We start from the raw sequence: 22,529 nt of genomic DNA, 5'->3' as shown, positions 1-22,529 counted from the left end.
TGAGTCCTAATATTCTTGGTTTGGGTACTGCAATTTACAGAATAGTCTGATACAAAATAATCTTTTTTGGCTAAGATCCTATGATGATTCTTTGGTGCGTTTTTCTTCTGAGCTTTTTAGTGCGCAAAACCACAGTGTAAAACAGTTCCAGCCGAGTGGATGAGAGTCATATAACTCTCATGACCACTCTTCTTCTTCTTTTTTTTTTTTTTTACGGAGTGAAAATTAACATGCTGTGCGTTTTTCAATCTGCAGCATGTCAATTTCTCTTGCGTTTAATATGTGTTTTATTTGTGGATTTTCCCCATATACTTCAATGAGATGCACAAAATCCACATGTAAAAAATGCATGTAATCCGCACATGACTTTATCAATATTTATTTTAATATTTAAAATTCAACACGCCAAATAGAAAGAAACTGCACGGGATAAAAATGCATGTAAAGTTCGCACTTTAAATGCAATGAAGAAACAACACCAATTACTTGATTTAACTAATTGATGCAATAAATCGGCATAATCAAAAACGCACCAAATATTCATCATGGGAACTTGGCTTTAGAAAGAGTGTCTTTATGACTCGTGTTAACCCATTATTGATCTATTAGTGCTAAGATCTCATAGCCCATCAGGTATTCCCATACCAATAAGCCCTGATCTATAAGGCTACGTACCCACAATGAGTTTTTGGTGCGTTTTTGACACTGCGTATTTTTGTTGCGTCAAAAACGCAGCATCTTACAGTTCCAGCAAAGTGGATGGGATTTATAGAAATCTCCAGCCCACTGTGCTTTTTTTTTTACTCCGCGTAAACTGACCTACGGTGCGTGTTTCAGATCCGCAACATGTCAATTTCTCTTCCGGATACGCTGAGTTTTCCATGCAGATTTTCCCCATAGACTTGTATAAAATGCGGAAAATCCGCAGGTAAAAAACTCACATCTGATTTCCGCAAAACTTGTTTTTAATTGACTGCAAAAATGAACATGCCTGCAATTTCTTACAACCATGATATGAAAATTCATAATTGCACACAAACTATTAATTACCCACAATACACTGCACACCTATGCGTAGATATTGTTTGGTAGACCTGCTTCCATTTGGATTTGGCCCTGCTTATAGATCCTTTAGTTATCTCCTGCAGGACACCCTGAAGCTTCCCTTCTGTGCATAACTGCTTGGCATATTCTATTTTGGTATATCTAGTATTGAGGCGGAGTGGAGAAGGCTGCACATATCTGTGCTTCAGCGCCTACCTTACACTTATTTTTCATACCACGTGTACAGCTATAAATATTTTCTTGTATATTCAGGACACATTCCATTCCTAAATTTTGCAGAAATTTTTTTTCAATTATTTTGGGCAATAACTTGTACCATATGTCTTTTTTGCTTATTTAAAATTCCGTTTTTAGAGATTGTAATGATCTGGATTTCATGCTGGATATTATAAAGGCCTCTATAACTGGGCTTCCCAAGTCTTAGGAACACTTTGCTAGGTTGTGACAGACTAAATGATGTTTTTGTTTTCAGTTGAAATGTGAACGCTGCATCTCATTTAGCTGTGTACAGTATATGCTTCCATACTAAAAAGAAAAATGTTAACGCAATAAAACTTTTCATAGAAAATAAGTGCGTGGCTTGTCTATTATGTATCTATTGCTACAGTGAGCGTGCGTTAATGTTAATGGAAAAATATAACTTTTGGGGGAAAAACAAAATATAACTTTTGGGAAAAAAAACAAGTAAAAATATGTTCTCTTGTTGGATCAATTTTATAATAAAAATGGCAGAGTGAATTCAAATGGCCACTGTCTTTTTAACAAACTTTGCATAAATTAATAGTACAAATGAATATACAAAACTTTGTAATAATAAATATCAGAGAAATATGTTAAAAGCCACTTTTTTCCCCCTCCTCCTGAACTGATGGTTCACTTTGAAAAACTGCTAAAATCCATCTTGGGCAAAGCAAGACTGACTGGCAGCTCATTGAGGTATCAGATAACAGCTGCCTATTGATGTGAAAGGAGGAGGGATGAGCTAAGTATAGGAGACCTTAAACAGTGTGTATGAAACCAGCTTACACCAAAATATGATTTGTAAGACATAAACTCTGATAATAGAGTTGATTGTTGGTATCTTTTTTTTTTCTAGGCAATATCGTTTGTGCCATTCTTTTCTGTATTGTTTGAGATACAGTGGGGCAAAAAAGTATTTAGTCAGCCACCAATTGTGCAAGTTCTCGAGCGAGACCTGTAGTTGACATCATAGGTAGACCTCAACTATGAGAGACAAAATGAGAAAACAAATCCTGAAAATTACATTGTCTGATTTGGAAAGAAACATTTTTCTAATTTTGGTGGAAAATAAGTATTTTGTCAATTACAAACAAGCAAGATTTCTGGCTCTCCCAGAGCTATAGCTTCTTCTTTAAGAGGCTCCTCTGTCCTCCACTCATTACCTGTAGTACTGGCACCTGTTTGAACTTGTTATCAGTATAAAAGACACCTGTCCGCAACCTCAAACAGTCACACTCCAAACTCCACTATGGTGAAGACCAAAGAGCTGTTGAAGGACACCAGAAACAAAATTGTAGCCCTGCTCCAGGCTGGGAAGACTGAATATGCAATAGGCAAACAGCTTGGTGTTAAGAAATCAACTGTGGGGAGCAATAATTAGAAAATCGAAGACATACCAGACCGCTGATAATCTCCCTCAATCTGAGGCTCCACACAAGATCTCACCCCGTGGGGTCAAAATGATCTCAAGAATGGTGAGCAAAAATCCCAGAACCACACGGGGGGGACCTAGTGAATGACCTGCAGAGAGCTGGGACCAACCTTACAAAGGCTACCATCAGTAATACTATGCCGCCAGTGCCAGACGTGTCCCCCTGCTTAAGCCATTACATGTCCGGGCCCTTCTGAAGTTTGCTAGAGAGCATTTGGATGATCCAGAAGTGTATTGGGAGAATGTCCTATGGAGGGAGTTGAAAGTCCGTGTTGCCCAGCGACAGCCCCAAAACCACTGCTCTAGAGGAGATCTGCATGGAGGAATGGGCCAACATACTGGCAGCAGTGTGTGCCAACCTTGTGAAGACTTACAGAAAACGTTTGACCCTTGTCATTGCCAACAAAGGCTATATAACCAAGTATTGAGATGAACTTTTGTAATTGACCAAATACTTATTTTCCACCAAAATTTGAAAAAAATTTCTTTCCAAATCAGACAATGTGATTTTCAGTATTTGTTTTCTCATTTTGTCTCTCATAGTTGAGGTCTACCTATGATGTCAATTACAGGCCTCTTATCTTTTTAAGTGGGAGAACTTGCACAATTGCTGACTGACTAAATATTTTTTTCCACACTGTATGTAGGAGACCTAGTAGCAGCTAGATTTCACCCACTAGCCCAAAAATCACTGAAAAACTTTGATAGAGTGTCAGGCGAACCTTGTGAGGTAAATTTACAAAGACTTTGGTCAGGGTGGACACAAGGACCCAAGGTGTTGGCGCAGCAGGCTGGAATGCACGTGGAATAGTAGGAACCAGACAACTGGTTAATGCTGGGTTACAGACAAACAAGCGGGGCAGGACACGCTGGAAGCCCCAGAATGAGGTGGGCAGATGAAGAAGATAATGGCAGGTCGGAAGAAACACACAGATTTGGTGACAGAATCGCTAAATGTAACCAGTCTATAATAGTTTGTGATGTTCACGTCAAACAATCGGTTGACCCGTGGAGAGCTAGCAGACGGCTAACAAACAAGTCTGAGGGTTATTAGAACTCATAAAGTGCAGTATAGTAATTTGTTTCTAAATATCAGTTCATAGTGCTTACTGCAAACAATAGGTTAAACAGCTGGTCTTTTGGAGCCATAGGTGCTAGATCTAGAATCACAAGTCTCAGGATAGTGTAGTAACAGAAGAAGCTAAACTATTTGAGTCCAAAACAGATACCATCTGAACACAGAACTATTTTAACACTCAGACGAGAGTGTGTCCTTCTGGGCTTGAAGAGGGAGATGATGTGAATGATGCACACTGGGCAACTAGTAAAATCCGACGTGGAGCAAATCAAATGGCGGCCATAGGGGAAGAGAGAAAACCACTCCCCAACTGAGGCAGGTACGTAACAATACCTCCTTTAGGACCTCTTCCAGAAGAGTTGTTAATAGAAGAAGATGGATACTTAGCATGAAATCTTTTGAGCAAGATTGAAGCGTTAATGTCCATTTTGGGCACCCATCATGGCTCCTCAGGACCATATCCATTCCAGTTTATCAAGTAGAAGAGATTCCCACAAACCTTCTTTCAGTCCAGAATTTAGTTGATCTTATACTTTGGATCAGAGGCCGAGCAGGAACTTTCTTAACTGTTGGAGAGAATTTTTGGAAGACCAGAGGATGTAGTAGAGAGACATTAAAGGCTTTATGGATCTTTAGCATACTTGTATATGGAAAGTGACCGGATTAATTTGCTGAATAGTTTGGAATGAATCAATGAACTTGAGCTAACTTTTTGCAACAAGTCTTTAAAAAGATGTTTTGGATGGAAAGCCAAACCTTTTTGGGAACAGGTCGACTGTACAGATCAGCACTTTTCTTTGCTTTAGTTGCAGCCAATTGTGCCTCAGACTAGATATTATGGATGTCCTGAGAGATGATGTTCACAGCTAGAAGTAGACTTTTAGGAGCAATAGGCATATGAATATGAAGTTCTCGACTATACACTGTAACAAATTGAGAAAACTCTGAAACTGAATTGTTTTAGGCCAGGTCAGCCCAAGGAAGCAAATCCAGCCAATTATCTTAATGGGAGTTGGGGAAAATTAATAAATATTGCTCCACGGACTAATTCATTCTCTCAGTCTTCCCATTACTTTGGAGATAAGCTGAAAAGTCCAGAGTTTTTAAAAAAATTTTCAGAGCTCCGTCCAGAACCTGGAAAATATTGCACACCACAGTCAGAGACTTTGCAAGCTGTGAGACTGTGGAGTATTTTTTGAAAAACACCTGAGCTAACTGCACAGCAGTCTTGATAATGAAAATTGAAGCCATGAATACATGGTTTTACCTGGTAAGCTGTATTAACAAAGTCAAGGTAGACATACAGACCCAAGGCATTTGCACAACAGGCTGAAAAGCACGTGGAATAGTAGGATCCAAGCAACTGGTTATGCTGGATGGCAGGCACACTGCAAGCCACAGAACCAGGAGGGCAGGTGGATTGGATAGTCTCAGGTCTGAAACCGCACACAGATGTCGGTGGCAGAATCGTCTAATGTGAACAGTCTCTAATACCAGTTTGTGATGTTCAGATTGGTTAACCCACAAAGAGATAGCAGAGGATTAACCAGCAGGTCTGAGAGTTCTTTAAAATCATAAGAGCTTGCAAAGATGAAATCTAGTACAGTGGTTAGTCTCTAAATATCAGTTTATAGTACTTACTGCAACTGATGTGTTAACCAGCTGGTCTTGTGGAGCTAGCTGCAGAATCACAGAATACTGGAGAGAGCGTAACAACAGAAGAAGCTGGATATTTGACAGAGTCCAAAAACATGGAAGCTAAACACAGTACTGTCTTAACACTCAGATACAGGGTTGTGTCCATCTATTCCTTATGAAGCCTAGGGAGATGATGTCACTGAGACACACCAGGCGACTAATAAAACTCCATGTGGGGCACAACAAAAGGACTGTGGCCATAGGGGAAGGGAGTGGAGCCCTGCTTAACATGGAGTCTGCAAAAGTAAATACTGGTGAAAAATGTAGAATATAATGGCCATAAATAGTGTTATTCCTCTCAATATGCACACCGCATTTTATTCTGATCAATCACCTGAAATGACAGGTACACTTTAATTTGTCCTGTTATAATATTTTGATCCTTTTCTCGAATGTGTCTTTTGAGCCTTCATGGCTGGGTGTTTTATAAAGATGGGTTTTTTTGTTTCCTTTCTTTATACATTTTGTAGTTATTTTGTGTTACATATGGGATTTTCCTAAAGAACTGCATTAGATTTTGTTTTAAGTAGTATCCATCTAATAAGGCTTAATAAAATACACCAATCAGCCATATTATTAAAACCATAGACAAGCGAAATAAAGCAAGAACCAGCCAGGCAAAATGTGACAAAATCCTGTCAAAGGTAATATATATAATAAGCAGAGAGTGAATAGTCAGTTCTTGCATGAAAATGGACAAGGACCTGAGCAATTGTGAATCCCGTAATGCCATGAAGAGGATATGCTTGTCATACAGATGGTCTAGGTGTCATCTGTTTTGTGAGGTTATAGGAAGATTCGCCCCCAGCAGTTCGCCCGCAGGTACATTTCGGCCCTATCATTTCGCCCCCAGGAAGATACTCCCCCGCACATTTCGCCCCCGCATGTTTCGCCCCTGGACGTTTCAAACTGGGGGCAATATGTGCGGGGGTGAGATGTGCGGGGGCAAAACATCCTGGGGGCCAAATGCTGGGGACGAAATGTGCGGGGGCGAAATGTACCCGGGGGCGAACCATCCAATTCCCGTGTTGTGAAATGAATGGAGAATACGAAAATCACAAAGATGAGAACAGACCAGGAACCAGCTTAAAATACTGCAATGCTGTACACCCTAAAAACTGTGTGAAGACTTATCCAGAGGCTATATTATCTTACTTCACTGGAATAGCAAGAGAATGAGAACAATATTATCGCTTTTCAGGTTGAAGGTAGACTTACGTCCATCGAATTCAACCTATAACCTAACATGTTGATCCAGAGGAAGGCAAATACCCCAAGTTTCAAACACTAATAGCTCCATATTAGGGGAAAAATTCCTTCTTGACTCCACATGCGGCAATCAGGCTAGTTCCCTGGATCAATATCCCATCTCAGAATCTAGTGCCCATAACCTGTAATATTAGATTTTCAATAAAGACATCCAGGCCTTTCTTGAACTATTGTAGTGAATCCACCATTACTTCATGCGGCAGAGAGTTCCATAGTGTCACTGCTCTTACAGTAAAGAATCTGTATCTATAATTATGATTAACCCTTCTTTCCTCTAGATGTAGAGGATGCCCCTTTGTCACCGTCGCAGGCCTAAGTGTAAAAAGATCATTAGAAACATGTCCTTTCATATACAGTGCCTTGAAAAAGTATTCATCTCCCATGAACTTTTCCACATTTTTTCATGTTACAGCCAGAAACTTAAAATATTGACTAAGGCTGAAGACAAAAGAATGTCACAATTTTCAGATTTATATTTTTTAAATGATTAGAATACCATGTATCCTTTATTTTACACTTCACAAATACTTGCTATTTTGTGTTGGTATACCACATAAAATCCCAAAATACATTTAAATTTGTGGATGTAACATGAAAAAATGTGGAAAAGTTCACTAGGTATGAATACTTTTTCAGAACACTGTATGTGTACATTGTAATATGATCAACCCTAAGCCTTCGTTTTTTCCAACCTCAAGTTTGATAACCTATCTTGGTATTGCAGTCCACCCTTTCCTTTCATAACCTTGGTCGCTGTTATCTGCACCCGTTCAAGTTCAGCTATGTCCTTTTGGCAAATCCTATTGGCATTTAATCCTGATTGCTTTGCTATTAAATCTGATATTATTTTTCTGCAACTTAATGAGTGCCGGATTCTTTCTTCACTGAGTATATGGAGTGGTATCCTATCCTGGCACCATATTTTTATACAGAGTGACGTACATCATATCTATATGTGCCTCTTTTAATGCATCCCATTATTTTATTTCCCTCGGCAGCAGCTGCCTGGCACTGGTCACTAAAGTTGAGTTTGCCATCCACCCATATGCCGATGTCTTATTCAGTGACAGTTTTACCTAGTATTTTACAATTTAGTACATATTTATTCATTTTTATTTCCTCCGCCCAAGTTCATGGCCTTGCATTTATATTTCTCAGCCCAAGCCTACAGCATATATAAATACCTCTGTAACATTAAACTATCCTCCTCTGAGTTGATTACCATGCATAGATTGTCGCCTGCAAATATTGAAATTCTACTCTGTATGTGTTCTACAAGGTCATTAATGAATATGTTAAAAAGAAGAGCACCCAATACTGACACTGTGGTAACCCACTGTTAACTACGACCCAATCGAGTGTGGGTCTGTTAATAATGTCCTTTGTTTCACTGAGCCAGTTGTTAACATATATTACAAATATTTTCCCTTAGTTCCATTACTCTCATTATATGTACCAACCTTTTGTGTGGCACCATTTCAAATGCCTATATAGAAAAACATCCACTGCATTTCCTTATTCCAGTCTGGAACTTACAGTTATATGAAAAAGTTTGGGCACCCCTATTAATCTTAAGCTTAATGTTTTATAAAAATTGGTGTTTTTGCAACAGCTATTTCAGTTTGATATATGTAATAACTGTTGGACACAGTAATGTTTCTGCCTTGAAATGAGGTTTATTGTACTAACAGAAAATGTGCAATCTGCATTCAAACAAAATTTGATAGGTGCATAAGTATGGGCACCTCACCAGAAAAGTGACATTAATATTTAGTAGATCCTCCTTTTGCAAAAATAACAGCCTCTAGTCGCTTCCTGTAGCTTTTAATGATTTCCTGGATCCTGGATGAAGGTATTTTTGACCATTACTCTTTACAAAACAATTCCAGTTCAGTTAAGTTTGATGGTCGCCGAGCATGGACAGCCCTCTTCAAATGATCCCACAGATGTTCAATGATATTCAGGTCTGGGGACTGGGATGGCCATTCCAGAACATTGTAATTGTTCCTCTGCATGAATGCCTGAGTAGATCTGGAGCGGTGTTTTGGATCATTCTCTTGCTGAAAGATCCATCCCCTGCGTAACTTCAACTTTATCACTGATTCTTGAACATTATTGTCAAGAATCTGCTGATACTGAGTGGAATCCATGCGTCCCTCAACTTTAACAAGATTCCCGGTGCCGGCATTGGCCACACAGCCCCAAAGCATGATGGAACCTCCACCAAATTTTACTGTGGGTAGCAAGTGTTTTTCTTGGAATGCTGTGTTTTTTTACCGCCATGCATAACGCCTTTTTGTATGACCAAACAACTCAATCTTGGTTTCATCAGTCCACAGGACCTTCTTCCAAAAAGAAATTGGCTTCTCCAAATGTGCTTTTGCATACCTCAGCCGACTCTGTTTGTGGCGTGCTTGCAGAAACGGCTTCTTTCGCATCACTCTCCCATACAGCTTCTCCTTGTGCAAAGTGCGTTGTATAGTTGACCGATGCACAGTGACACCATCTGCAGCAAGTTGATGCTGCAGCTCTCTGGAGGTGGTCTGAGGATTGTCCTTGACTGATCTCACCATTCTTCGTCTCTGCCTTTCTGATGTTTTTCTTGGCCTGCCACTTCTGGCCTTAACAAGAACTGTCCCTGTGTTCTTCCATTTCCTTACTATGTTCCTCACAGTGGAAACTGACAGGTTAAATCTCTGAGACAGCTTTTTGTATCCTTCCCCTGAACAACTATGTTGAATAATCTTTGTTTTCAGATCATTTGACAGTTGTTTTGAGGAGCCCATGATGCCACTCTTCAGAGAAGATTCAAACAGGAGAAAAACTTGCAAGTGGCCACTTTAAGTAGCTTTTCTCATGATTGCATACACCTGGCTATGAAGTTCAAAGCTCAATGAGGTTACAAAACCAAAAAAAGTGCTTTAGTAAGTCAGTAAAAAGTTTCTGTTTGAATGCAGATTGCACATTTTCTGTTAGTACAATAAACCTCATTTCAAGGCAGAAACATTACTGTGTCCAACAGTTATTACATATATCAAACTGAAATAGCTGTTGCAAAAACACCAATTTTTATCAAACATTAAGCTTAAGATTAATAGGGGTGCCCAAACTTTTTCATATAACTGTATCTCTTCATAGAAGTTGATCACGGTACTTAATCCCTGCATTATTCGGGGGTGAATGCCATTTGTGTTGACAAATTTTGAGTGATTTTGAGGAGGTGCTATACTTATTGCTGGGTTAAGCAGGTGACATTCATTCAATGGAGAACTTATGGTTTCCCTGATCGTGTTATCTGTCTTGGGATTTTCTTGTGTGAATACTGTAGAGAAAAAGTTGTTTAGCAGATTGCCCATTCCCTCATCCTGTTTACCATTTCACCCAGACTATTTCTTAGGGGCCAACACTATCATTTTTGAGGTGCTTGCTGTTTATCAGGTGAAGAATATGTTTGGATTATTTTTACTTTCTTTGACTATGAGCCTTTTTTGTCTCAATCTTTGCTGCCTTGATTTTACACATTTTTTTTTTATTTTTCAATAAGTATTTAATTTCTTGTAATTACCCTCTTGCTTTGATTCTCTAAACGCTGTTTTTTTTAATTTATTGCACCCATCACTATTTTGCCATAGTGGTTTCCTCGTATTTCTAGCTTGTTTGTTCCTATAGGATATATATTGTGCACAGGTCCTATTCAGGATGTTTAAAAAAAGTGTCCCATTTGCTCTGTGTACTTTTATTTTTTCGGACATTGTCCCAGTTTAGAGCACTAAGATAATTTCTCAGTGTTTGTAAAATTCACCATCCTGAAGTTTAGTGTCCTTGTAGCCCCTCTACTATACATCTTATTAAAGGATACGTGAAAACTTGTTTTGTAATCACTAGTGCTCAAGTGACCCCTAACCCGTACATTTGATATTATGTCTGACATATTGGTTAAAATTTGGTCTCGAAGTGCCCCCCTTCCTGTTTGGTCCTTTAGCAGTTTTGAAATTGTGTTTCATAGTTGTCAAAATCCTTTGCTGGACCTCGAGGTTTCTGTTCCCCAATTTATATCAAGGTAGTTGAAATTTCCCATAATAATTACTTCTCTCTGATTCGCTGCCTCATCTATTTGCTTCATGACAATATTTTCCGCCGCTTACACTATATTTGGAGACTTATAAAAAGCCCCTATCATTATTTTATTATTCTTCACCCTACCCTTATCTCAACCCACACAGACGCTACATTTTCATTAGCCTCACATATGTTATTACGTAGGATGGATTTTAGGGATGATTTTTCATATAAACAAACCCCTCCCCCTCGCTTATGTGTATGGTCATTCATGAACAGACTATAGCCCTGTAAATTAACAGCCCAGTCATATGGTAGCTATCATCCAGCCATGTCTCTGTTATCGAGACGATATAATTTTCTTACAACAATATTAATACTAATTCCTCCATCTTGTTGGTGAGGCTTCTGGCATTAGTATAAATGCACTTCATGTTTTTTTGTGTACCTCTTTTCCTGCTTAGTGTATTGACTGTCCTACACACTCTCCCCATGACATCCTCAATTTCATTATTTTTGCCCAGGTCACTATCTACAGTATCTTCCCCAGCTGTACTGTAATTGCCCACCCCCCAGTCCCTAGTTTAAATATTCCTCCAACCTTCTAGACATTTTTCCCCCAGCACAGCTGCACCCTCCCCATTGAGGCGCAGCCCATTCCTAGCATAGAGCTTGTAGCCAACTGAGAAGTTGGCCCAGTTCTCCAGAAACCCAAAACCCTCCTTTCTACACTAATTCCTGAGCCACTTACTCACCTCTCTAATCTCCTGCTCTCTCTCTGGCGTGACACGTGGTACAGGCAGTATTTCATTAAATGCTACCTTTGAGGTCCTTGCTTTAAGCTTGCAACTTAATTCCTAGAAATAGTTTTAAGGACCTTCCACCTACCTTTAACTTTGTAATTGGTGCCAATGTGTACCATGGCCGCCGTGTCCTCACCAGCCTCTCCCAGTAATCTGTCAACCCGATCAGCAATGTACCAAACTCGAGGGCCATAAAATACAAAGGGAAGAAAAAGAATCTGAAAAAAAACAGCGCTTCTGTATATCAGGAGGTAGCAATAACTAAGAAGAAATGTGCAACTTACACTCTGTGAGTGGCTTGAAAACCATTCACAAACGCAACCAAGCCTTCAGTGAATTGTAATCAGTCTGCAGCTTTCACCCAGATATCTACCTTGAGGCCGCAAAGAGAGCACTGAACAACCAAGAAAAAAGAAGAAGCGCCAGCCGACAATTCATAAAGCATAGAAGGTAATAATGCAGATAAGGAAACTCACATGGCAGTAGCCCCCAAACCCTGTACCCTGGTGCAAAGGAACCTCGTGAATTGTATCATCAGTTGTGGTGCTGAGACTGCTGCCACCCCCTGCATGTGGTGTGCAGCTCTGCATGCGCTGTCAGAATGCCGGGTCAGCAGAGTTGTGACACACCAACTAGTATGGTGAAAAAAGTTATTTAATGTCACCATAAAACATAAAAACAATCGCAATGCTTTTCGGGGGAACCCCCTTCTTCAGGCATAAGAACATATACAATTACAAACATGGAATGAGTTTTGACTCTTATATGATTGTTTTTTTTACACCCCTGACTTCATCACCCTTATTAACGCTCTCAAGACTGCATGCCATTAACCATTCATGGGGCAGGATGTTACCACCATCAATGTGATTACCTTGCAGCAAAAAATAAATAAATACATTTAACAAAAAATAACAAATAAATAAAATAAAAAAATGCAAATTATAAAAACAAACAAAAAACCCTGTTATACAACTTTTTCCATGGATAGGTTTAACCCTATAGGGCCTAGGCACTCAAGTCTAAAAATCCAATACATCTCTCTTCTGCTGAGATTTCTATATCTGACTAATGATGGTGGGATCTGTTCTGAGGAAGGGAGTTCCCCCCCCCAAAACGCATTGCAATTGTTTTTATGCTGATATGAAATAACTTTTTTCACCATATCCGTTGGTATCCATGGGAGTGATCCATCATTACCCACAGCAAGAGGAGTTAATGGTATACAGCTGTGTCACAACTCTGCTGACCCAGCATTCTGACACACAATCTTCACTTTTGGGGAGTTTCCAATATATAGGCCCCTCAAAGTCCACTCTTCCAGTGGGTCATGACACCCGCAAACCATAGCACTAAAATCTGCACTAAATTATGGCACTCCATCCCTTCTGAGGTTTGCACTGTGCCTCAAAAATATTTCACGGTTACATGTAGGGTATTGGCGCACTCAGGAGAAATTGTACAACAAACTGAGGTACATTTTTTCCTATTAGCCCTTATAAAAATTTAAAATTTGGGGCTAAAACAACATTTTAGCTGTAATAATGTAACTATTCTTTCTTCATCGCCCAGTGGTATAAATTTCTGTGAGACACATGTGGCATCAACATGCTCACTGCACCCATAGATGAATGCATTGAGAGGTGTAGTTTGCAAATTGGCTTCACTTATGGGGGGTTTATTCTGTTCTGACACCTTAGGTGCTCTGCCTGTTATGTTCTGCTACCAGAGCTAAGGAAAGAGAGGAGATCTGTCCCTACGATAGAACTCAGCTTAATCCCTACGATGTAACAGGGAACCTGATCCTGCGATCAGACCTGCTAAAGTCCTAAGCTAGTCTGTGCGGAGACCTATAGATGTGAGGAAGGAATCCCTACAAGTACTAAGGACTGGGAGGAATATGGGACACTTCCTAACAGAAATAGTAGCAGACAGACGAACAAACAAAATATATAGAACATAGAGGTCAGTAGACCAAGCAAACTAACAGAGCAAGACACAGAGCACAGGCTAGCTAGAAAGTAGATATACAATGAAGTCCAGCAAAGCCAGAAGGGCGGAGCAGGATTAAATAGGCCAACAAGGTCATGTGACCAGCAAAGGAAAAAAAACTAAGAGCAAGGTTCTAACAGTACCCCCCCTTCTAAGAGGATCCTCCGGATCCCCTGGGACCAGGCTTATCAGGAAATCTCCTGTGAAACGCTCTGATAAGTCTGGACGCGGAAACATCATCCGACCTCACCCAAGAGTTATCCTCGGGACCGAAACCTTTCCAGGCCACAAGATACTGCAAACTACCTCTATACCGTCTAGAGTTAAGGATGCGAGAAATTTCATATTCCCCGTCCTCCACCACCGGAGGAACAGAGGCAGAGGCGTCACAATCTGATACAACAGCTTTTTTCAACAGAGAGACATGAAATACCGGATTAATTCTCCAGGAGGTAGGAACCTCCAACCTAACAGCAGATTGGTTGACAACCTGAAGCACCTTAAAGGGCCCTACAAACTTGGGACCCAATTTCTTAGAAGGAATCCTCAACCGCAGATTCCTAGAGGACAACCAAACCATGTCACCAACAGCGAACAAAACCTCCTGTCGTTTCCTATCAAAGTAGTCTTTAGATTTTCTGTTGGCCTCCTGAAGATTACCACGCACATCCGTCCAAACTCTCTCCAAATCACCGGAAAAATTCTCCTCCTCAGGCACGGCAGATCCCAACTTGGAGAACGACCCAAACGACGGATGTCTCCCAGAACAACAAAAAAAAGGCGAACAACCAGCAGAAGAAGATGTATGATTGTTCAGAGCAAATTCAGCAAGTGGCAGAAACTCAGACCACCCCTCTTGATTGTCTGCCACAAAACAACGCAAGAACTGCTCAACATCCTGGTTTTTCCTTTCTGTCTGGCCATTAGATTCAGGATGATATCCGGACGAGAACGACAAATGAACTCCCAACCTATCACAAAAGGCACGCCAAAAACGAGCCACGAACTGAGGACCCCTATCAGAAACAATGTCAGTAGGAACGCCATGAAGTCTGACAATTTCCTTGACAAAGGCCTTAGCGAGAGTTTTAGCGCAGGGCAGTTTGACGAAAGGAACCAAGTGACACATCTTGCTAAAACGGTCCACGACCACCCAGATGACAGTAAAACCCTCAGAGGGGGGAAGGTCAGTTATAAAGTCCATAGCCAAATGTGTCCAAGGAGCACTGGGAACCTCCAAAGGACAAAGCAACCCCGCAGCAGGAGTATGTGAGGACTTAGATCTAGCACATATAGTACATTGACGCACCCACTTAATGACTTCCTTCTGCCATCCAGGCCACCAAAAACTGCGACCCACCAGTCTCTTGGTCTCAGAGATTCCGGGATGACCTGCCAACCGAGATTCGTGACACTCAACAAACAAATCTCTCCTAAAGGTCCCAGGCACAAACAACCTCCCATGAGGAGTGTTAGATGGGGCATTCTCCTGTGCTTTAAGAATCTCATCTTCCAAAACGGAGTCCAAAGCAGCTATCACAACACCTTCTTGTAAAATGTTCTCCTCTTTCTCAGCACCGACTATGGGAGAAAAACTGCGAGACAAGGCATCCGCCTTAACATTCTTAGTACCAGGGATGTAAGTAACGGAGAAATTAAACCGCGAGAAAAACAGTGCCCACCTAGCCTGACGGGCATTCAGGCGCTTGGCAGCATCAAGATATATCAGATTTTTATGATCCGTAAGAACCTGAACGGGAAATTCCGCACCTTCCAAGAAGTGGCGCCAGTGTTCAAATGCGAGTTTAATAGCCAATAATTCCCGATTACCAATATCATAATTCAGTTCAGTCTCCGAAAATTTTTTTGAAAAAAAGGCACAGGGATGTAATCCATCCCCGTTATCCTGAGACAATACTGCGCCAACCCCCACAGAGGAAGCATCAACCTCAACCAAAAACGGCCTAGTAACATCAGGCTGCATAAGGATGGGAGCAGAGGTGAACCTCTCCTTGAGATACACAAAAGCTTCAATGGCCTCAGAAGACCACTGAACCGCATCAGCACCTTTCCTGGTGAGATCAGTCAGAGGTTTGACAATACTAGAAAATTTTTTTATGAATTTTCTATAGTAATTGGCGAAACCCAAAAACCTCTGTATCGATTTCAAACCAATAGGCCTAGGCCATTCCTGCACAGCCTGAACCTTAACCGGATCCATCTCAAAACCTTTGCTGGAGATAATGTAGCCCAAAAAACTAATTCTCTGTACAGCGAACTCACATTTCTCCAGCTTAGCAAAAAGCGAATTGTCCATTAATAACTGTAATACCTCACGCACGCTCCGCCAATGAGACTCCAGATCCGGCGAATAAATCAAAATGTCATCCAAATACACAACCACATTTTTACCGATCAAAGGTCTAAGGATGTCATTAATCAGATTCTGAAAAAATGCAGGAGCATTAGTAAGACCAAAAGGCATAACCAGATTCTCAAAATGACCCACAGGAGTGTTAAAAGCAGTCTTCCATTCGTCACCCTCCTTCATGCGCAACAGATTGTATGCCCCCTTAAGGTCAATTTTAGAGAACCACTTGGCCCCCATTAACTGGTTAAACAGATCAGGAATCAATGGCAGTGGGTAAGGATTGCGTACAGTAATTTTGTTAATCTCACGAAAATCCAGACAAGGACGTAAACCGCCGTCCTTTTTTTTTACAAAAAAAAATCCAACCGCCACAGGAGACTTAGAGGGCCTAATGTGACCGGCGGCCAAACTTGTCTGTATGTATTCCTCCAAAGCCTTCCTCTCAGGAATAGTAAGGTTAAATAAACGACTTTTAGGAAGAGTCGCTCCAGGGACAAATTCAATAGAACAATCATAGTCTCTATGGGGAGGCAAAACCTGCGATTCCTTCTCAGAAAAAACTCTCCAAAAATCCTGAATAGGAACAGGCAATTCTCCCCTATCCAAAGCTGCAATACGCCCGTTACAACACTTGTCATAACATTTAGGGCTCCAGGATTTAATTTCACTGGTAGACCAATCCAGTACAGGATTGTGAAATTTTAACCAGGGCAATCCCAATATTACTGGAGAAGGCAAGTTATTCAACACTACCAAATCCAATTTCTCATGGTGAACACCATTAATAGTGAGAGGAAATTCACAGACCTTGAGAGTAATATTCTTCAAAGGGGAACCATCCACAGAAACCACAGCAATGGGGGATGATAAAGGTTCAGGTTTTAAATTGAGTCTTTCCACGAATCCCCCATCAATAACATTCAGAGTAGACCCACAATCGACAAACACCCGAAATTCCATTAATTTTTCCTGAGCAATCGTGGAAGCAGCTAAAAATACACCCTTGGAATTTAAACAGGCAATACGGGCATGACTGACCATTTTTTTTTCTTTCTTCATACGAAGCTCACAGCCTTTAATCAAATGACCAGATTTTCCGCAATAGAAACACAAGCCTTCAAAAAATCGACGGTCTTTTTCTTGAGAGCGAGGTGCCACCGATCCAATCTCCATCGGTTCACCACTGTTAGTACACACATTCTCATAACCAGAAACTGACATAGCAGAGGATTTGCTCTCATTAACCCTTGCACGCAGTCTTCTATCCACCCGTATAGCTAATTGCATAGCCTGTTGCAAATCTTCAGGTGTAGGATAAGCAATTAGCAGGTCTTTAACCCTTTCACTGAGCCCAGCAAGAAATAGACTTTTCAGAGCAGAATCGTTCCACCCTGTTTGAGTAGACCAACGACGGAAATGAGTACATTATTTTTCCACATTACCTGATCCTTGTTTTAAACGTCTCAACTCAGTCTCAGCTGATGCGACACGGTCAGGATCATCATATAATAGTCCCAAAGCAGAAAAAAAACTATCCACTGATCTGAGGCATGTATCACTAGGTTGCAAAGAAAAGGCCCACTCCTGAGGCTCTTTGCGCAAAAGTGACATTATGAACCCTACGCGCTGGGATTCATCCCCAGAGGACTTAGGTCTCAAACGAAAATACAATAAGCAAGCATTTTTGAATGAAAAAAATTCTCGGTGTTCACCAAAAAATAAATCCGGCAAACATACCTTAGGCTCCAAGAAATGTGCTCCAGGACAGTTACTCACGTGCTGACGGAGCTCGGCCACCTCCAGAGAGAGTCCCTGCAGGCGATGAACCAAATCCTGAACCGACACCATGATGGAACAGAAAAATCTTTCCTTAGAGAATTTGCTGGCTGGACTTACTGTTATGTTCTGCTACCAGAGCTAAGGAAAGAGAGGAGATCTGTCCCTACGATAGAACTCAGCTTAATCCCTACGATGTAACAGGGAACCTGATCCTGCGATCAGACCTGCTAAAGTCCTAAGCTAGTCTGTACGGAGACCTATAGATGTGAGGAAGGAATCCCTACAAGTACTAAGGACTGGGAGGAATATGGGACACCTCCTAACAGAAATAGTAGCAGACAGACGAACAAACAAAATATATAGAACATAGAGGTCAGTAGACCAAGCAAACTAACAGAGCAAGACACAGAGCACAGGCTAGCTAGAAAGTAGATATACAATGAAGTCCAGCAAAGCCAGAAGGGCGGAGCAGGATTAAATAGGCCAACAAGGTCATGTGACCAGCAAAGGAAAAAAAACTAAGAGCAAGGTTCTAACACTGCCAATGTGACATGGCACCCTCAAACCATTCCAGCAAAATCTGAACTCCAATCTGGTGCTTCTCCCTTCTGAGCTTTGCACTGTGTCTTAAAAGTAGTTTTCAACCACATATAGGGTATCGATGTACTTAGGAGAAATTGCACATTAAACTGTATGGTCCATTTTGCTCCATTACCCTTGTGAAAATGAAAAAATTGGAGCAAAACCAAACTTTTTGGAGGGAAAATGTTATTTTTCATTTTCACAGTTCAATGTTATAAACTTCTGTGAAGCACCTGTGGGTTCAAGGTGCTCACCACACATCTTGATACATTCCTTGAGAGATCTAGTTTCCAAAACGGGGTCACTTGTGGGGGTTACACATCAGGGCACATCAAGTTCTCTCCAAACGCGACATGGCGTCAGCTAATGATTCCAGAAAATTTTGCCATGCACCCAAACAGTAGTTTTCTCCCATGTATGGGGTATTGGCATACTCAGGAGAAATTGCACAACAATTTTTGGGGTCCATTTTCTCCTGTTGCCCAACAAAAAAATTGGGGTAAAATAATGTTTCTGTGGGAAAAATTTGATTTTTTTATTTTCATGGCTCTGAGTTATACACTTCTGTGAAGCACCTGGGGGTTCAAGGTGCTCACCACACATGTAGATACATTCCTTGAGGGGTTTAGTTTCCAAAATGGGGATTTCCATTGTTTAGGCACATCAGGGACTCTCCAAATGCGACATGGCGTCCGCTCTCGATTCCATCCATTTTTGCATTCAAAAAGTCAAACAGTGCTCCTTCCCTTTCGAGCCCTGCTGTGTGCCCAAATAGTTGTTTTCTCCCCACGTATAGGGTATCAGTGTACTCAGGAACAACAACTTTTAGGGTTCATTCTGTCCTGTTACCCTTGTGAAAGTAAAAAATTTGGGGCTAAAGTAAAATTTTTGTGAAAAAAAAATAAAATGTTCACTCCACATTCCATTAATTCCTGTGAAGCACTTGAAGGGTTAATAAACTTCTTGAATGTGGTTTTGAGGACTTTGAGGGGTGCAATTTTTAGAATGGTGTCACTTTTGGGTATTTTCTGTCATATAGGCCCCCCAAAGAAAAAACAATCTTTGAACCACTGGGATCCGTTGAAGCGTTCCAGAGTTATTATCACATAAAGTGAACCTGGTCAGATTTAAAAAATTTGGCCTGGTCATTAAGGTCAAAATTAGCTCCGTCACTAAGGGGTTAAACTAATACATTGAGCAGATAATCATCTTTTGGTATGTTCTCCATTTAATAACACCATAGATTTTCTTATTCTTACTCCAACAGCAAGAGTAATGAGTATAAAGTAAGTACAGCATGTCTCTTACATATGCGACAACTACCGTGCACTCGTTTATCACCATCCTAAAGGACTTTAGCAACAATTAAATTACTTTGATTTTTTTGTTCATTTGCTAATTTTGATTTTGTCCACCTTTTTCTGTCTCCTCAGGGAATTGAACGACTGAAGAAGGAAAATCCAACTTGGGTGAAGACTAGTAGTTGGGATGGAATGAAACAAGCTTTTGGTGGCAGTTTATCTCCTGCATGGCTGAGTCCTTTCTCGGGAACTCTCTATCATAAGGTGCCAACAGATATTGAAACTGGTCAAGGAGGAAAGGACAGTGAAATAGTGACAGGCAGGTTGGAGGGACACGTTGAGGTCATTGAAATAGGAGGTGGAATCGGTCACTGTACTAATTCATAAATTCCAAAAACATCTTGAAAAAAAACCAAGATGGAGACATGTTGATTAAACTAACCATTGAGTATCAGCAGTGAATGTCAGCTCTTCTATTTCAGTCATGATATTAATATGTTGAGATGTTTTCATTTGTTTTTTCTTACATTTCTCACAACCCTGAGAAATGTGTTGCTCTACATTTTACTACACCAACTCAAAACCTCATCATACTATTTTTCTATTTTATATATACCAAATGTTATGTTGTACATGTGGTCCATCAAATGACTCGTCTACCTGAAGGTGTCTACACAAAGACTTGGTTTTGGTTCTGTTGTGCTGTGAAGTGAAATGTCTATACATGACATTAGAATTGGACCCATCTCGTTGACATTGGGATTGCCATCTCTGCCATCTAATACTTGGCAAGGCCTTCATTAGATACTGCTAATATACCTCTATTGTTTTACTTTTCATACATGTTAAACATATTTATTCTGTCATCTGCATCTTATACGGTTATCCATAGATAAATTATCATGTACATTATCTAACATTCAGTGACAAATAGAAATACTATTTTAATTGGGGCATATAGAAGATAATAAAAATAATACTTTTATACTCCATTATTAAAACTAACATAAAAATGAGAGTATATGATATTCCATTAACCAAGAGAAGTCCTGTATAAGTCCTATTATAGATGTTGGAGTAACATATACACTCCGGAAACCAGCACATCTTCCTAATTAATATGCATTTCATAAGTTAAAGGATTATTTCCAAAACGGCAAATTATATTTGTATAGATGATTACTTGCTGATCGCTGGTGGTCCTTCTGCAAGGACCCTAATCAGTCTTGTTCTTGATATATTTTTTAACTTAGGTTTGCAGATTTTTTTTATTTTCATGCACTTCTTTTAAAAATCCTAAAGTATTTGTATATGTTCCTGATGTAACTGTCGTAGAGACTTTTCACTGATAAAAATTTCAAAGCGTCAATTCTTTGTAATTCTGTGTAAATGATGGCTGCACTGACACAAGTGCAGATCCTTGAGTTACTTTTTGTATTGTACTTGCACATTTCACATATTATCCATTAAGTATTTTTGCTGTCCTATGTAACATTGTAATAAAAGCCAGGAAGCAGCAGTTAAACATTTCATTTCTCGGCATACGCTGCCACCTAGTGGCCGATGCAGTATCAGTGGTCACCTGTAACTACAGTTTTCCGAATAACGTTATTTCTGATGTTTAGAGAGAAAATGTTTACTGAATGTCTCTGAAAAACTGGAATCATGTTTGCAAACTTTTATTTTACCAGTTAAATCTTCCTGGTAAGGACTTTTATGCCCTGACAATTCTTAAAGGGGTATTTCCATGGTGGTAAGAATAGTGTATCTCTAGATTATAACACCACTTACTGATTGGTGGGCTACTGACTACCAAGACTTCCACCAAGACTCAGATTGGGGCTGCTCGTCTACAGCACTTTCCTGCACTGTGACGTTCCTGGTCTCCCACTGTGCAGAGAACTTGCCCTCCAGTACGTGAATCATTTCACTGCAATGTGTTCCTAGTGATATGGCACATCAGTATAAGATGGGAGTACCCCTTTAAGTGCAAACAAAAAGTAAAACTTGAAATCAATTGCTATAAGCCACAAGTTTCTTTTTTTTCCATTGAGACATTATTTTGAGGCACAACTCCGTCTTCATGAATAAACTGTGAGAACCCTCTTCTTTTCCTTTTAAATAAAACTATTTCTTAAAAGTTTTCTTAAAATAAAATATGCTCACATATTCGTTTATCATATATGTGACATGGCCACAATCTTCTTTATGACCTGATTTGTGGATCAAACGAAAACATTTCAATGAAAGGGTCCGGATATCTTCTGTGTGTTGTCCAGCTGAAACTTGGACGTGTGAATTTGGTCTTGGTTGACAATGTTACTTCGGGCATGGAGAATGTGTACGATCTTCTTGAAGGGGTTGTCTCATCTACATGTTATAGATGAGTGGTCTCTTCAGCTGTGACATGCACGGTCAAGCATAGTGGGAATTGTAGTTTCACCACTGCTGGCAAGTCACAAGTTGGAGACCCTGTTATAGATGTTCCCCCAATGAACCAGAACAGAGAACCACTAACATAGTCTCCTTATCAAATTTTAAGGAAATCTTTGCAAAATCCTGCGCTATCGCCATTTTTCCTTATGTACATGGGGCTAAAGCTAAATTATGCCAAAGAATCGGTTAACCCTTAACCAAATAAACTGCATTCATGAATGTGCATATAATGAATACCTGTGACAGTTCATACATTCTGATTAGAGTTGAGCGAGTATGTTCTGTCCGAGTATGCTCGGGCCGAGTTCCGAGTATTTACAGCTGCTCGGTGATATGGTTGAATCGCTCCCGTGTGCATGATTTGCAACTGTTTGACAGTTTTATTACATGAGAGGAATGTGTAAGAAATAGACATTCCTCACAT

The 22,529-nt window shown here is 40.3% G+C and overlaps 1 protein-coding gene across 5 annotated transcripts in view; it reads left to right on the top strand.

Annotated features, from left to right (window-relative positions):
• The window catches only part of ZDHHC3 (zDHHC palmitoyltransferase 3), a 97,401-nt gene extending 77,201 nt beyond the window's left edge, over window positions 1-20,200 (top strand). For all 5 annotated transcript variants that reach the window (XM_073678162.1, XM_073678160.1, XM_073678161.1 and 2 more), the window contains exon 7: window positions 19,802-20,200. In XM_073678162.1, the coding sequence (XP_073534263.1) occupies window positions 19,802-20,056 (255 nt within the window). In that variant the 3' untranslated portion in view covers window positions 20,057-20,200. The remainder of the gene's footprint in view (window positions 1-19,801) is intronic.
• The last annotated feature ends 2,329 nt before the right edge of the window (window positions 20,201-22,529 follow it).

The sequence above is a fragment of the Phyllobates terribilis genome, unplaced genomic scaffold (assembly GCF_046119375.1).
Source record: "Phyllobates terribilis strain yellow unplaced genomic scaffold, ASM4611937v1 Scaffold_4__5_contigs__length_816908805, whole genome shotgun sequence".
Lineage (NCBI taxonomy): Eukaryota > Metazoa > Chordata > Amphibia > Anura > Dendrobatidae > Phyllobates > Phyllobates terribilis.
The sequence above is the reverse complement of the archived record's forward strand: the minus strand, read 5'-3'. Positions and strand labels throughout refer to the sequence as shown.